Source organism: Choloepus didactylus, chromosome 6 (genome assembly GCF_015220235.1).
Source record: "Choloepus didactylus isolate mChoDid1 chromosome 6, mChoDid1.pri, whole genome shotgun sequence".
NCBI classification, from domain to species: Eukaryota; Metazoa; Chordata; class Mammalia; order Pilosa; family Megalonychidae; genus Choloepus; species Choloepus didactylus.
Window position 1 is genome coordinate 133,523,059 of NC_051312.1, and position 17,142 is coordinate 133,540,200.

General features: G+C 54.4%; 1 protein-coding gene across 1 annotated transcript in view; it reads right to left on the reverse strand.

Moving 5' to 3' along the window:
- Positions 1–17,142, reverse strand: part of DSCAML1 (DS cell adhesion molecule like 1) — a 334,021-nt gene that overhangs the window by 65,997 nt on the left and 250,882 nt on the right. Inside the window, 5 exon segments of the mRNA XM_037841599.1 lie at positions 3,189–3,365; positions 4,273–4,392; positions 4,812–5,090; positions 13,708–13,980; positions 15,647–15,943. Of these exon segments, the coding sequence (XP_037697527.1) occupies positions 3,189–3,365; positions 4,273–4,392; positions 4,812–5,090; positions 13,708–13,980; positions 15,647–15,943 (1,146 nt within the window).

Here is a 17,142-nt window from a genome sequence, read left to right on the forward strand (position 1 = left end):
CCGCCCTCAGATGCCTCTGGCCCCGCTGCCTCCTCCGCTGCGGGCACTCAGCGGGTGTCGCGGCCTCCGTGGCTGGGGTGGACACTGGGGAGAGGGCCTGGACAGGAGGGGGGCATTTGTGACAGAGAAAGGGTGTGAGGGAAAGGCCATCTGAGGGAGCACATGTGTGTGAGAGGGTTTGGAGACCCTGTGTGCGCTGAGGGCGTGTGAGAGAGTGCGTGTGGGGAGAGAGCAGCTGGAAAACAGCCTGTCAGAGAAGGGTTATGTGGGGGCACGAGAGGAGGGGAGGGGAGGAAAGGGCTGTGGGGGAATGTGAGGGAGAGGGCTCAGGAGCCGGGGGCTGGCAGTGGGGAGGGGCTCTGTGTGAGGAAGGAGTGCGAGACGCTGTGTGTCAACAGGCAGGGCGTGTGAGGGGGAGCATGGGGGGGTGGGAAAATGGGACCCCAAGGTGTGTGCGAGACTGAGAGCATGTGAGAAACGAGCGTGCGTGTGACTCGCTGTGGAAAGAAGCAAAGGAACACGACAAGGCTGAAATTAGGACAAGGCGCAGAGAAAAGGAAGGAAACGAGGTTTGGATTCTGTCCACGAGTGATTAGTCTGGTAAGAAACTCTCCACCATTCCCTTGAGAAAAGTGGGACAAGAGGTCAACCCCATTACATGTGTGCGTGTCTGATGTTGGCTGCACATGTTCATGAGGCTGCCCTGGATTTACAAAATGTGCTGCCTTTGGAGAGTTCAGTGTTTCACAGCTGCTGCCTGCGTTGTGAGGTGAGGCTGGCGGGAAAAATTGAGGCCCGGGGAGGTGGAGGGACCTGCCCAGGGCTCCCAGGACCTCAGGGACAGCCTGACATGGTCCTGGGTCTCCTCACCCCCTGGCCCACGTCCCCTCACCTTCACGGGCACCATGTGCCACAGAGCCGGCAGCCACGCTCTCCCAGCGGAATCCCCAACTCAGAGAAAAAGCACAAAGATGAAAGAAAAAGGAAGGAAGGAAAACTGAGAGCTGGGCTCCTCTCTCCTGCCGAGAGTGGGGAGATAAGGATCAAATACCTCGGGTGGCCCCTGGGGGCGCCCCCCTTCCTCTCGCCTCACGCAGGCAGAATTAGCCAAGTCCTCCCTGGCCGAGGGATGTAGATTGATTGCCTGGTTTTATTAAGGACAAAGTGCTTTTTGATAGTGTCAGGGAAGCAGCTCCCCAGGGTGGGGATTCCGGCCCCTGGAGCTCTCTGAGCATCGATCGCCGGGGCTTCCCTGCTTGTGCTGAGCCGACACCGGCTTTGGCAGGCAATAAATCGGCTGGATTCTTCAAAGGGGCACCGCCTGGGCGACCCGGGCAGCCCGCACACGGGGCGCCGCTCAGCAGCCTCGCCCGCACCTGAGCTGCCGAGACTCCGGTGGGAATAGTAAAACCCGTGGCTGCCTGGGCGGGGGACCTCGCTGCCCTCCCCGCTAAGTGGGACCCGACTCCCAGGGGCATAAATCCCCCTGGCAACACAGGATATGACTCCCGGGGATGACTCTGGACCTGGCATCGTGGGATGGAGAACATCTTCTTGACCAAAAGGGGGAAGCGAAATGAAACACAATAAAGCTTCAGTGGCTGAGAGATTTCAAATGGAGTCAAGACATCACTCTGGTGGACATTCTTACACACTATATAGATAACACGTTTTAGGTTTTAATATATTGGAATAGCTAGAAGTAAATACCTGAAACTATCAAACTCCAACCTAGTAGCCTTGACTCTTGAAGACGATTGTATAACAATGTAGCTTACAAGGGGTGACAGTGTGATTGCGAAAACCCTGTGGATTGCACTGCCTTTATCAAGTGTATGGATGGATGAGTAGAAAAATGGGGACAAACCCTAAATGAAAAAATAGGGTGGGATGGAGGGGTGATTTGGGTGTTCTTTTTTACTTTTATTTTTTATTCTTATTCTGATTCTTTCCGGTATAAGGAAAATGTTCAAAAATAGATTGGGGTGATGAATGCACAACTATATGATGGTACTGTGAACATGTGAACAGTTAAGTGCACACCATGGATGACTGTAAGGTATGTGAATATGTCTCAATAAAACTGAATTAAAAAAAAAAAAACAAAACTCTGGCTGAATCTCAGATGCCCACTGGGTGCCAGCCAGCTCCCCGGCTGTTCACACAAACTACCTGGCTTACTACTCTTCATGCAAAACATAATGGATTGGGTGCCATTATGATGATCCCCTTTTTGTAGATCAGGAAGATGAGGTACAGCGAGGTTGAGTAAACTTACCAAGTTCACATAATAATTAAGTCCTTGTGCCCAGACTCACACTTGACCCCATCAGACGCTAAAACACAGGCTCCTACCACTGCCCACCACAGCCCACAGTCCACTCCCTGACACTGCCCTTCTGCCACGATTACCTGGCACCCATTATACAGGCCAGTTTGTGTATGACTTAAAAGAACTCAGGGATAGCAATAAACGGTGGGCTCACGAGGCTATGCATTCTGCAGACTTAGAAGCCATTTATATTGCACCAACTTAAAATGTTTTATTGCTCCCTCAGCTTTTCCAAATCATACTCTTCTTTCTATGATTAGTTCTTGTGTTACTCACATTTTGTGAGGTGGGTGGGCTGGGTATGAACCTCTAGCCCAGGTGGGAAGATGAGCACAGTGAGGTGAAATGACTTGCCCAAAGTCACAAAGCTCAGAAAGGTGGATCTGGAATTGGAACCTGTGTTTTCTGAACATAGGACCTTTCTTCTACAACATGGAACTAGTGTCTTCTTTTCTAAGCCACCAACACGGTGCCCACAAACAGGTGAGTATTAAGTAATAAAAATATGATTAATATATATGTTTGGTATGACTATTCAGATCAAATTACCAACATGTAGATCACAGTAAATAGAATGTGATTTCATATGATACTGCAGTACAGCAAATCATGAGCTTATCATGAATGGGGTGGGTTGGGTTGGGGCCTTTGTGGGTCTAAGACCCTTATTGTACATGAGAATGCTTTTGAATGCCCCATCCGGGGGGTCTCAAGCCCACTTCTGACTAAGAATTCCTCCTGCCTCCCTTTCACAATTGTGCAATGGAAACTAGGGATAGATAGGGCGAGAGCAAATACGGGCCTTGACCTGTGGCCAGGGGCTGCTGGGAGGGCTGCCCGGGGGGGCAGGACTCACTCTTGACGGTGAGGAACATGGACTTGCTGATGTCTGTGCCCACGCCGTTGCTGGCCTGGCAGAGGTAGTAGCCAATGTCCTCCTCCAGGACGTGGCGGATGAGCAGTGAGCTGTTGGGCAGGATCTGGATGCGGCCAGTGAGGGGCACCGGGTGGTACTGTTGGGGGTTCCCAGTCCCTGGAAGGAGGCAGTGATTAGAAGGGGCTGTTTCTGTGCAAGGGAGTAGGTTGGGTTGGACTGGAGGGGCCCAAGGATGGTTTTGATAGCTTTCTCTTGTTGATCTAGGGCCATTTTGCATCAGAGTCACACCATCCCCGAAGTGACCAGGAGCCCACACCACTCCTGCTGGACAGCACGAGACAGCCTCACAGAGCTGGACCCTGCTCCAGCTCTGAGTCAGGAGATGGAGTTGGGGGCCTTGGCTCAATGCTCACCTAGGCGCTGAGCTGCTTTGGGGTGACTTCTTTCGAGAGGAAGGGTTATCTTTGGGCCACTTTGCAACAGGCAAAGGGAAGATCAAGCCTTCAGATGGCAGTTGCCTGGTTTTAGGCAGCCAGGCCTGGGAAAGAGGGCATCCATCCTCTAAGGGGGACTTTGTGGCACCCCCTCCCATTCCCACAGTGTCAGTCACGAGCACCGTTAGGGTGAGAAGTTGGCATGGGTCATAGTCAGCTACCGAATGCATCCCTGAGACGAAGCTGCACTCCAGGAAGGACCAACGTCTCAGAGTAGGTTGACTGGTGAGAAGAAAGGAACATGGAGATGATGCGACCTTAGGGCAGAGGAGCAGGGAGGAAGCAGAAATACTCGGAGTTCTAGGGATAGGGGCTCAGAGGGATGGGTCAAATCTGTGAGGATAATATGAAATTTGGAGGCAGCCTGACAGCTGTCCCTGGTCCACAGACCTCTGGCGGGGCTGAGGACGACCTCCAGATCAGGTGTAGCTCGGGGCCCCCTTAAAGTGCACAACCTTGGGCTCCCATCAGGGCTGGGAGTTGTGTGTCGGAAACAGAGCCAAGTCCCATCAGAGCATCCTCCCCTTCCTTGGTCCTCCTCCGAGAATCTGGCTGGGCCATGGGCTTACCCTTGGCGTGTTTCCACATGACCTTGGGCGGCGGGTAGCCATCCACTGAGCAGTTGAGCACGCCAGCTTTGCCATAGATGCCGTCCTGGTTGTTGGGCTGCACTACGAATCGAGGGGGTACTGTAGAAAGAGGGAAGGGGGTAGGGAGTAACAGGTCATCTCGGTCTCCAGTAAGTCTTCTGGGTCTTTGGGCACCTTCCTTCCATTATCAGCCCTGCCTGGACAATTATAAAGCTGGGGGCCTGCAGCTCCTGAAAGCTCAGCTGCTGAAAGCTTTGGCTGAGTACTGGGCCAGGGGTTGGGAATTCCAGGTTCCAACCCTGACTTTGCCAATGACTAACTGAGCAAGTGTCTCCTCCCTCTCAGGGCCTCAGTTTCCTGCTCTGGAAAAATAGGTTTGGACCTCTTGATCTTTAAGGCTGCAGCCAGAGCCAACTTTCCATGAGCCTGTGATTCAAACTTGAAATCCAGAGAGACCGTTTTAGCAGCCAGACCTAGCCATGCCCTCCCTCGCCTCTGGCTGGCCTGTCCCCGCTCACCACGCACGATGAGCTGGCGCTCCCGGCTCACAGTGGCCGCTGCGTTGCTGGCGATGCAGGTGTAGTTGCCGTTGTGCTTGAGGGAGACGCTGGAGATCTGCAGGGAGCTCATGAATTCCTTACTCTCGATGGTCACGCCTGAGCCTGAAATGATCACCTGCCCATCCTTCCTCCAGGTGATGCGGATGGGCATGTCCCCCGAGGACACCACACAGGGGATGTAGAGCAGCTGGCCGATGGAGGCGGGTGGGAACTCGAAGGGCTGGATTAGAGGGGGCACTGGGAAGGCAAGGGGAAGGCAAGGGGAAGGCTGCCGTCAGGCTCCCCACTCGCCCTGGCCTGGCAGCAGCTCTGCCTCACCCGGCTTGCCCATTGCTGCTGGGCTGCCCCCGCCCACCCCGGACCCTGGTGCCTCGTCCTCCTAATCACCCAGAATCTCTGAGATGTGCCTGGGTACCCTGCCATTGTCACCTGGCTCCAGTCCCCATGCCCACCCAGGCCTGTTCTACCCCCTTGGCCTGGACCCCACTGTCTCTGTTTAAGGGTCTGCAGTAATTCTCACCTTTAGGTTTATCCTGGAATTGGACTCACATGCTTCTAGACTCCCATCTGCCTGCTGACCTACTGCTCAGCCTCACCACAACTTCCCCACCACTCCTTGGTGCCCCTGTGCCCACTTACTCATCCCCAAGATGCATCTCACTGCCCTCTGTGGACCTGGTAGCAAGAGATGATGTGCCCCAGATGTCAGGAGAGGAGGGATGGTGCCAAGACTGTTCCCCACGCACGCCCCACAGCTGCTCATCTGAAACCTCAGTGCTGTGCTCTGGTCTCCTTCTGCAGAGACCCTATCATCCACCCCACCCCTTTCCATTTTCATCAAGTGCTAGGATAGGCGAGTGGAAGCTCACATCACTGGTTGTTTCAATAGGATGTTTTATGCACGTGACCTCATGGAATCCTCCCACCAATAATGTGAAATGAGCTTAACTGTCCCCAGTTTACAGATGAGGACAATGAGGTTCAGAGAGGAAAATCATTTATTCTAGATCACCCGGCTCATAGGGTCTGATCCACAAGTCCAAGCTCTCTCCATTATGCTGCCCTGTTGCCCCTCGGAGAAAGCCCCAAATATGTCTGGACAAGAGACACCCTCTGCCTCATAACTGTGTCCCCCTTGGGTGACAGCAAAGAGCAGAGAGGGAGGCCGGTCATCTGAGACAGCCAGTTGGTAGGAGTGGGACGCTCCTCCGGGCAGAGCCTCACCCAGCCAGCACCCCTCTGCCCCACCCCTCCGAGAGCCTGTCCCTCCCTCCCTCCTCCACTGCCCACATCTCAGCCCCAGGGGGGCCTGTCTGGATCCTGAGTCCCCTGCGTTGGATCCTCCTTTCCCTGCTCTGGCTAAAGCAGCAGCCATTATCTTTTATGATAACTCAATTAGGCTGCAGCAACTTCCCCAGCAAGTGAGGGGAGAAGAGAGTGAAGGAGACAGACAATTAGCTTAACAAGGATGAGCACCCAATAGATGAGCTCTCCTTTCTGCAGTCAAATAATTAAATTACAAGGCTGCCCGGGGTCCTCCAGCCTTTGCCCAGGCACAGCCCCCACCCCTCCTTGGAAGCCAGCTCATTCCCACCATGTGCTTGCCCAGGGTGGCCACAGCAGGGATGAGCCCCGAGGGGAAAAGGATGGGTAGCATCGCAGTGTGCTCGAAGCGTGCCCAAGGTCCTGTCTGCATCCAAGGATTTTTAGGGCTCAGTTGGGAACTGCCCCTGGGGAGTGGTCAGTTACTGACATGGAGAATCCTTGGCAGCCCTTTGGATCCCTGGGAGAGATCTTGACCAAGAGCTCTGGGTCTGGAGGAGGTAACATTTAGTGGGGGGTGCTGCCCCATAACCTACAGCATGAAAGCCACACCCCTGGCATGAAAGCCCTCAATTGACCTTTCCAATGCCATTGCCCACCTCACCCTTCCCTCTAGCCTCGGGGCCCCTAGCACCCCACGAACACCCACAGCTCTGAGTCTTTGCCCAGGCAGGTGTGAACACAGCTGGGCATTTGTCTATCTTATTCCCACCATGTCTGCTCCTGGCCCACTGGCTTTTGAGCCATTGTACTCCAGGTCCACCTGGGCCCAGATCCAGTTTCTAAATTCCAGCCAGGGTTTCTGGGACTCTGATCATTGTCTGGATCTCCTCATCCTAACCTCCTGCTGCTTCTTTTCCCTGGGGTTGAGCATTGTTCTTAGTGTTCTGGGTGGTTTGCTGGGCCTTGGATATTCCCAGACTGATTTTTCTGGAACACTCACCCTAGCAATGGCCCAATGCCCATCACGGAAACTTCCCAGAGATCCTTATTGTTGGGCGTCTGCTGATCCCTCTTCTACTTTTTTTGCCTGAATCAGATCCATGCCTTGTGGGCTTCCTTGGACTTTTTGAAGGAATTGCTGCAGAGACCCAGATTTGCCACCTAGGTTGTTTCTGGTCCAGTCTTCTTTCCCACAAAGCTCTAAAGCCAGAGCCCTGGGGCCTCATGGGAATCTCCTCCTCATCCTTTCACGTCCTGCTCACATGCCACCTCTTCTGTGAAGACCACCCTCCTCCAGCACAGCCCTGCGGCACTTGGCCCACACCTTGAACGTGGCTCTTGCCACTTTGTAGTCTGTGTTACCACCTTCCTTAGGAACCTGGGAGCTCCTTTAGGGCAGGAACTAGGGCTTATTGATCTGTCAAACTGTAGGTGCCCAGTGAGTGTTTGTTGAATGAGTATGTGAGTGCACATGTATATCTGATAGCCTTTTCTGCACTGACCTCGGAAGTTCACCTGTGAAGTGGATGAGGGATGGGGAGACCACAGGATAGGGCTGCACCCAGAGTAAACGGGAGGCTCGACACTGCTCCTCTGGATGCTGTGTTTATGCTGTGGGATTTTGGAGCTGGGAGCTTCCCCCTTAGTCCTTTCTAGAGGCCAGGCCCTTGCTGTCATTGCATCAGAACTGGCTCCTGTGATTTTAGAGCCCTGCGGACTCTTGAACATGGACACAAAAGGAGAGTCGTGACAGTGATGAGTGGTGGGAGAGCAGGATGTGAGGGCAAAACAAGGTGCTGGGAGGTTCTGCTGAGAGAGAAGGCTAAGGGATGGTCGAGTCTGGAGAGCCATCCCCGGGGAATGGGTGGCTGCAGAGCTACATTTCCACTGAGGACAGAACAAATGCATACAGAGATATTGAAAGTAAGCAAGAAGATTCAGTTCAGGGAAGGGGAAGACTGTCTCTCTCAGTAAGAAGGGATTTAGATACTGGAGCAAGTTAGTAAGGCAGGTTAATTCATTAATTAACTAATTCATCTAATATTTATGAAATGCCTGCTCTGCAAAGGCATTATGCAGCATGTGGGCCAGGGGAAGTAGAAACATGCTTAAAATACAGATAGAACCTCCAGGAGCTTATAATTTACTAGGAAAGATAGGATATACCCCCATGATTATCGGATGAGCATACCCGAACACACAGACACTGAACTCAGAGCAGAGAGACGTGCCATCTAGTTGGGGACCGCAGCTTTGTGGAGGAGGTACCATTTGAATTGAGAGTTAAATGACACAGAAGTTTTCAAAAATACATGGGGTGAGGGAGAGGTAAGAGACTGAGCCAAGGGGCAGAGGCCAACTCAGGATGCTCCTTCCATTCCGGTCTCTGGGAAGCCCACTGATGGCTTTCTGAGAAGCTGTTTAAGAAAACAGTAGCCAACATCTGGCCTGGGGGGTCAGGCCTTCACCTGGGCTGGCCCAGTGCTCTTATCTCGTGGGCAGCAGGTGACCAGAAAATGCCCCAGAAGTCTAAGGCAGGCTCCTTGCTCCCCTCCCCGGCCCCTGCTGCCTCCGTCTCAGTTACAGATCGGCCACACCTGCTGCAGGTTGGCTGGGGCAGGTGCTATGCCATGGTTAATAAATGTCCCCTTAGGAATTCTTTGGTGGGAGTGCTGGGGCTAGAGTTGCTCAGAGAATCCCAGGGTTGCAGGCTAACGTTTCAACATCCCCTTAACTCTGGCTCACAGGGAAGGCCTGGAGGCAGAATAAAGCCTTGGGATCCTGATTCTTTCACTGGCTCCCCAAATACAAGGAGGAGGCTGTGAGCGGAGGCTCTGAGAAGCAGGGTATGGGGACTCTGGGATATGTGTGTGTGGCTGCTGCCCAGATATGGCGGCTTTCTGACCTGGGAGTCAGAGCATCTTCCCCAGTGCTCAGAGGGTGGATGCCAGCTGGTTGACTGTGTGTGTGTGTCATTCAAAGCTGTGTCTCTGGTTCTTGAGTGGGAAACACTTCTTCGGTGTTACTGCATCCACGAGCCTCTCCTCCCACCCCTGTGTCCCAGCATTTCCCCAGCCACCAGCCCCATAACCCAGGGACTTCTTTCTGGAAGTCCTGCTCCGGCCATGACCACTTTTAGCAAGAGGGTGACTCGGTCAGCCTTGAGAGGCCAGAGCAAGGTGTTGCAATGGGGAGCAACAATGGCAGCAGCTTCCTTGGTGTTTCCCCTCCCCCAAGTTCAATTGGGCCACCCCCCTACTCCTCCCCATGGAGCCTGTTGTGCCCTCTTTCCTGTGGATTCCAGCAGGGCTCCTTCCAAACCTGCACTACTGCTAATAGCAGGCATTTGGCCAGGCGGCTGCCTCTCTCTTAACCCTTTTGATCATGGAACCCCCCAACCCATTTGCCAAGGTGCAAGAGGGCCTCCTCCAAAGACTCCCAAGCGTATGGTGGGGACTGTTTTTAGCAATAGCCAAAGCTCAGCCTCGAACAACTGGGAGAATGAATGCGGGGTGGGGGCATAGGCATTTGGGAGTGAGGATGTATGTTTGAGTGCATGTGTGTGTGTGACTGTGCGTGTGACTTCTGATTCCTCTCCTTATGGAGCTGGCTCTATCCACTGGCCTTGGTCCTGCCAAGGATGGGCAGAAAGCACCGTGTGCCCTTATTTTAGCTCCAGAGGCCCTGAGAGGCTCAGATGCAGGGATGGAGATGTTTCCTCACCCCCAGCCAGTGCCAAGGAGCCCAGTTGCAGCCCTGCCTTCTTAGTTAATTAAACATTCAGTTTGCGTGCCCAGAGATGTTTTTATGCTATGTTATTTTCCAGCTGCAGGGGGCCCTAAAGACACCAAATCTAGGTTCGATCTGTGTGTCTGCCTCTTAGCATCCTGCCAGGGATCACTCTAGATGCCCAGAGACAGGCACCTGCCTTGCCTGCTGCCTGGCTGTCCCCTGCCAGGCAGTGTGCTATCTGTGCCAAAGCCCAGGCACCCCGGAAGCATCCTTTCATCCTCTCTCTCTGCTCCTCCCACCCTGCTGGGCCACAACAGGCTCACCTGGGCAACATATCACATTACCACCCACAGGCACCTTTCACAGCTCAGGAATGTTGCCTTACCGAGGGGTACCGGCAGAAGAAACATTTGTGTTTAGACAACTGCTAGTACGCACGTTTATGTGTGTGCATGCATGTGTGAACAGGTTTATGCATGGTTATTTGTTGCATGTACATGCATACACATATACCAGTGTGTACACGTATGTGTTCTCTTGTATACAGATCTCTGCAATGCATGTGCATATGTGGGCATGTGTGTGTGGTGTGTTCTCTTCTCAGCTCAGTGTTTGAAAAATTCATTAGAAGACAAGCAACCCCAGAAGGAATGGAGTCAGCAGTTGTTCTTCCAGCTCACGGAGCAGCATGGGTTTCTGCCCCGCCTTCCCCAGGAACCCTTGGTCCTACAGAGACGTGGGGGATGGGCTTCTGATTTATCTCTGCTTCTAGTGCCCCGCCCCACCCCCAACTCTATCTTTTCGACACCCCAGATCTCTCAGCTCTGAACCTCCGGTGGGATGCACTTCCCAGCCAGGCAGTGGATTGGGGTGTGGAGTGCTGTTTCCCCCAGAATCAGGGTCCCCTTTCCATGCCCAGGGGCGCCTCCTCCATCCCCCTCCACGGGCAGCTCTTGGAACCGCACAGCAGCTAATCAAGCAGCGCGATCATAATCAGCTCTGATGGGTTCTTCTGCAAAAGTGCATTCTAATGAGGATGGGGAGAGGGAGTTGTGGAAAGAACAGGGCCAAGGGACCTGAGCTTTACGAATGGCAGGGGCGCAGGGTCCCAGGGCCCTTCCCACAAATGCTGCTTCTTGGTCAGTCCCTCCTACGGCTGGATTTCTGAAGTTTTCAGACCCCAAGAATAGGGAAGGAGGAATGTGTGCGGGTGTGCGTGTGCATGCATACACACACACTCAATTCCTTACTTGATAAATGCTCTAGGAGTGTCAACCTTGTGCTGGGTGCTGGGGATACACACGTGGTCCATACATGGGCTGTGCCCTCTAGGATAACACACAGGCACACGCACGCACACACGGATGCACGCACATTCCCTGCTCCCCCTTCCCTCTCCCCCGGGCTGGGAGACTTGCTCAGCAGGATCCCAACAGGCCCAGCGAGTCGCCGAGACGGAATGCATCAGATTCAATTCATTAGGAGTGATCGCTCCCTGAATGGGGCTGAATAATTGATGAGCAGAAGCAGCTTTCAGGATGTTCCACGTACTACAAGGCTCGCTGGAGCCCTGTGTGTGTGTGTTTTTTGTTTTTTTTTTTTAGCTAACAAACCCAGCCAATTGCTTGCTGGTGCAGGCGGACGAAGGCAGTAGAGCAAAGGTTAGATATTTTAATATGTGATGTTTACACTGTAAACTCTTGGTCCACTGCTTGTAACAGAGACGGGTCCAGGCGGCTGCAGTGCTGGGTGGGGAGAGGCAGGCTGTGCTGTATTACGTTGCTACCGAGCTGATTTGCCCAGGATGCCTCTTGCGTCCCCAGGGGTGGGGATGTGGCCTTGGGGTGGTGAGGCTCCTGCTGGCACAGCCAGGCCCCTGGGCTGGGCTCAGGCTGAGGAGGTGGCCAGGAGGACCTCAGCCTGGCTGGGTGCAGCAGGTGGGAAGCAGGGAGGAAGATGCTTTTACGGTCTCCTCTCTCTTTGCCAGGCCTGAGATGGCCACAGGACAACACCCCTCTCCCATTTTCCCTAGGGGTACTGGGCTCAAAGCCAGGCTTCCTGGTAAGTCACTCGATCAGATTACATCCTCAGTTCAAGAAACACTCACTGAGGCTGTGGTTGGCAGGGGGTGCACGAGGATGTATGTGACATTCCCTCTGTGCTGATGAGGTGAGCCCTGGGGACAAGGAGCCTGCAGGAGAAGGAGCATCCCAGCCTTTGGCGTCTACTGTTCCATTTCCCCAGCTGTCTGCCAAACTTTGCCATCTGAATGCATCATCCTCACTGCCACCTTGAAGGGGCTAAACCATGCAGCGTGTGTCTCCCCAAATGCTTCCTTCTCCTAGACGTCCCTACTTCTGTCAACAATGCCCCACTCAATCCTGGCTTCCAGTCTTGGAGCCAAAGGAGAAACCAGGGGCCCGGGACCCACTGGGGCCTTCCTTGAGGGGTCAATGCCCTTTTTCTGGCCTGGACTCCTCCCCACTATTTCTTTCTTCCCAGGGGTCCCAGAGCCCACGCTAGCTTTCCCACCCTCGTTACTGACAGGCCCCCCCACTTCACTGCTCTGGGGTGAAAGAGATGCCCGGGGTAGGGAAGCCCCCACTCCCTCCACCCCAGGTGACAAGAACTATCGGAGTTCACAGACTCTGGTCTCTCTTCCCGGCTCCCTCTCAGGTTGTCCCAGGAGCTCTATGGCCTTATTCCCAAGGGTGGAGCATGGCAATCGTCCCTCCTCCCAGCCTACCCTCCCCTCATTGCCAGGTCCGTCTGGGTTAGAGACAGGGTTCTGGAGTTAGATCTGGGGAAAATTCTGACTCCACAGGATGATTGACAACTTTTCTGTGCCTCAGCTTTCTCCCCAGGAAATTGAGGTTACAATGGTAGCTGTCTTAAATACACAGGTGTGTAGTGGGCTCTCAACAAATTGTATCCGTCATATAATTCTAATGGCTGCTGTCAGGTGCTAAAGACCAGAACCAGAGAGGCAGCTGGACACCCACCAGCTTTCCTCCCTCCCACATGGAGCCCTAGATGCGGGCTTCATGCTTCTGGAGCCTCAGGCCCCGACGGAGTCCTCTGCAGAGAGGACCGCTGGTCTGCTCATACTCCCAGTGCTTGAGCTCACCCTGGCTCCTCAGAAAGGGACATGAGCCCTTGACGCATCGTGGCCATCACTGATTCAGTGACCTTCTGTCCCCAGCTGCCTGGCTTCCACTGACCTCTCCTTGGCCAGGCCCAGCAGCCCCCGCCTCTCCCCATCCTGACCCCCAGCAACCAGGCCACCCTCCTCTCATCCATTGCCCAAAGAATGTATTTGGGAACTTCATACACCTGCACAGCTCCTAAACCAAGGGAACATCAGTCACTTACTCACACATTTATTGATTTGCTTGTGCTTTCGAGGCCTCAAGTGGCATTAGCAGATGGAAGATGCTTCTCAATCCTGTAAAAGCAGCCTGTCCCGAACAGTCTCTGTGCCCCAGAAGGGAGCTGGGCACCCAGGATGTGCTCCCTTCTCCCTGGCCTCCTATGGCTGATCTCTGGTGTGCCCTGCTGAGTTCCTGGTGGCTCCATTCTGACATCAGATGTCTGGTGCAGCCTGCCCTCTCCATAACTGACCTCTCAAGGCCCTGGGGTAAGTGCTGCCTTGTCCTACAGCCTCCAAGGGGACTTGGAGGTAGAGGAACTTATTGCACTCTCATATCTACCCACAGTCATCCACCCTGTCCCCTCTCTTCCAAATGTCTGACTGGGCCCCCCTCTCCCTTGGTTTGCCGGCTGGAGAGGGGCCTGCACACCCTGGTGACCAGGTTGGCAAGGTGGGTGGGGGCTCGGGCTGGGGAAGAGGGCCTACCTTTGACAGCCACGTGGACACTCTGGCTGATGGAGAGCTGAGGCTGGATGAGGACGCTGCACAGGTACTCCCCCTCATCCATGCCCTTCTGCACGTCAGTCAGCTTGAGGGTCCCGTTCTCAAACACCACCTGGCGGTGGTTGTCGGGCAGCAGCACGGCGTCCTTGTACCACTTGATGGAATAGTAGGGGTAGCCAATGACCCTGCAGTTGATCAGGGTGTCCCGACCAGCGACTGCTGTGATGTTCCTCATAGCCCGGATGCTGGGGGGGCCTGGGCAGGAGCCGGGAGGGAGGGGGAAGAGAGGAGGGGCAGGTGGTGCCATCAGCCAGGGACAGCCAGGTATGCCCTGGAGTGCTGTTCTCAGCTGCTTAGCCCCTTTCTGGAGCTGGGGGTGGGTGGGGGGGTGGGTAATACCGTGCGGGTAGGCTGGGCTTTCACTACAAGGTTAAAGGCAGAAGCTGGAATTGGGGGCACCCCTGGTCTCTCCCTGGACTCACTGTTACTAGCTTCAGATAGTTTCAAACAGACACGTTCCATGCATGCATGGGACATATTGCAGGGAAGCAAGAATCCGTTTCCCTGGCAGGGGCAGAGACATGTGACCAAATTTCAGCCTCACCAAGAATGGACTGTGATTTGGGAGGGTGAGACTTCATTTATGGGGAAATTATGATTTTTTTTTTGTTAAAATGGAATCACGGAGATTTTATTTTCGTTTTGTACCCAAAAGGATCTCAGTTGTGTGAAATATTTAAATGACCGCAAGGTCTTCATTGAATGGGTTAATTTTCTTTCAACCGGCCAGTGGGTTTTGCGGGCTTCTGCGTAGGGGCTATAAAAGGGAGCTGTGCTTCTGCTGGTGGTGCGGAGAGAGTTCTCGGTAAGCCGGATGAGTGGGGGCAGTGTGGGAGTTCTAAGGGGGGGACCAGAGGCTGCCATGCATATAGTGCTGGAGAAGGTTCTGGAAACTCTCCCGACCTCCTGTTCCTCATCTAGCCCTGGGACTCCCTGGGTCACTGAGAATCTGCACCTCGGTCCCTTCCAATTGAGAGAACAGGGCAGGAGGCTGAAGATGGGAGGTCCATGTTTCTCGGGTGGGTTGGAGACCTGGCACAGGTGAATTTACCGTGAACTTCCCGCTCCCCTTCCCTGTCCCCACGGCAGCCGCCCTTGCCCTGGACCGGTCCCTCCTCCCTTGCTGCTCCCCTGCTTCTCCTCTGCCCCTGGGCAGGGGTTCTGGGTAGGGCCGGATGAGGACCAGCCAGTCCCCCCTGGGCTGCAAAGGGCTTCAGAGGAGGCTCTGTCCTCACCACAGCGACTTGGAGAACCGAGGTGTGGGGGGCGATCACTGTGAGGACCCTTTCTCCCACTCCTGGAGGCTGTCTGCCTGGGGACACCCCCACCCCACATCCTATTCTTGGTGCCTTGAGCACTGGGGGTGGAGGGGGATGGTGGGTTGGGAAAAGACGATGCCTGGCTCCTGGCTGCTTGCACCTCCTGGAGCATCTGGGGGAGCAGTGGAAGTGCCCCTGGATCCAAGGTCAAACCTGGGCCCCCTGCCCCGTCCCCTTCCTTGTCCTCACGGGGCCCTAGTGGGGCTGGCGGATGCTAGCAAGGTGTCAGCTTAACTGGAACCCAGAGGGACTCGATGGGGGGAGAAACGAGGTAGAGAGGTCAGGGGTGGGGAGCAGATCCGACTGCGAGGGCGGAGAAAGGGGGGAAGAGGCAGTAGGGGACGTGTCGGGGGTGAACCTTACAAGAGACACACGCACAGAACGGATGACCGGGCTTGTGGCCGACGGAAGGGAAAGGGGAAAGAGAGGAGGAGGAGCGCCTCTACTAAAATCAAAACCATCACCACAAGAATATAATGGCAACCACCGAGATGGCAAAGGAACTCAAAAGCCTATTCTGATATTTAAATGTAGACAGGCACCTCTTACGTTTATTCGCGCCTGGTACTCAGCACTGCCCACCGAGTTCCGCGCCGCGCAGCGGTACACGCCCCCGTCGCGGATCTGCGGGCCGGTGACGTTCACGTGGCTGACGGTGGTGCCGTCCGACATGGTGTACTGGTTGGTGCGGTGGCCGCCGTCCCGCGCGATGGGCTCGTCGTCCAGGGCCCAGGTGACGGTGGGGGGCGGGGCCCCCTTGGCCGCACACATCAGCGAGAACTGCTCCCCGGGGTTGACCACCTTCTCGCTGAAGGAGGAGACGATGCGGGGCGTGCCGTCTGCGGGGAGCGAGGAGCCCCCTTCAGGGTCACCGGGCCGCGGAGAGACCGTCCCGCCAGCCCACCCCGCCCCCTAATGAAGAACTTCCTGGAAGGTGGGTCCACTGGCTAGCGACAGACAGCGCGGCTAATTCCTATTCCACGTGGATCAAGGCTCCGGGGTTTGAATCCTGTCTCAACCACGTGTTAGCTCTGCACCTTTGGGCAAGTTACTTAACCTCTCTGAGTCCATCTCCTCACCGGCAAAATGGAGATCATGATTACACCCATTTCACATGGCTGTTGTGAGGATTACATGAATTAATGTATTTAAGATACGGGAACACTGTATTTTCTGCATGATTTTTTCTGTGTACCTACAACTTGTCTAATAAAAAAATTGGGGGGGGCGGGAAAAAGATGCTTGACAAATGCTTAATAAAGGTTAGCTCCTCTCAACTTTTCCTTTTCCTCCTTTTCCTCCTCCCATTGAGAAAGAAAGAGAAGTTCAGCGGTTAAGTGAGCTTGGACTCAGTTCCCACCTGGGCCAGACCTGCAGAGCTGGAATCCAGGGGCGGGGGTGGGGGGGTGGGGGGATGTGCTGTAGCCCTGTTAGCAAAAGGACTGAGGGTGGAGGCTTAAAATGCAAGTTGCCTGGAGGCAGTGGGGGGCCAGGAAAGCACCAGCAGTGTGGAATCTGTAGCCCAGCCTTTAGTCTTGGCTAACTGCTAACCTCAGACAAGACAATTAACCTCCGTGCCCCAACTTCCTCACATGGAACGTGGGAGATGCAATTATTAACCCTGACCCTCCTTTCTAAGTAGGATTGTTATAAAAGATTAAAATGGGTGCTAAGTACTTAAGTTTAAAAAAAAAAAAAAAAAGCAAGGCAAATGGAGATGGTCATCTTTATATCCTGCCCACATTTTATGCCAAAATGCTGATGTTAATCCAAGCCAGTCTGCCAGCCCCTGCCCCACTTCCAGGAAGACCCTTATATAAACCAAGGGAGCAGCCAGGTGCTCCTGGGGGGTCACTTTGCCTTTGGCTCCTGCACTGCCTCTTTCCCCATCCTCTCCCTTTCTGTCCCTTACCTTCCCTGCTCTCTGCCCCTCCCACCAGCCCCGTTTTCCATCTCCCTGCTCTGAACTGGCCACCAGCGGCTGTTAAGATATCTGTAATTCCACTCATGGCAAAGGGGTGCTGGGTGGGGGATAGTC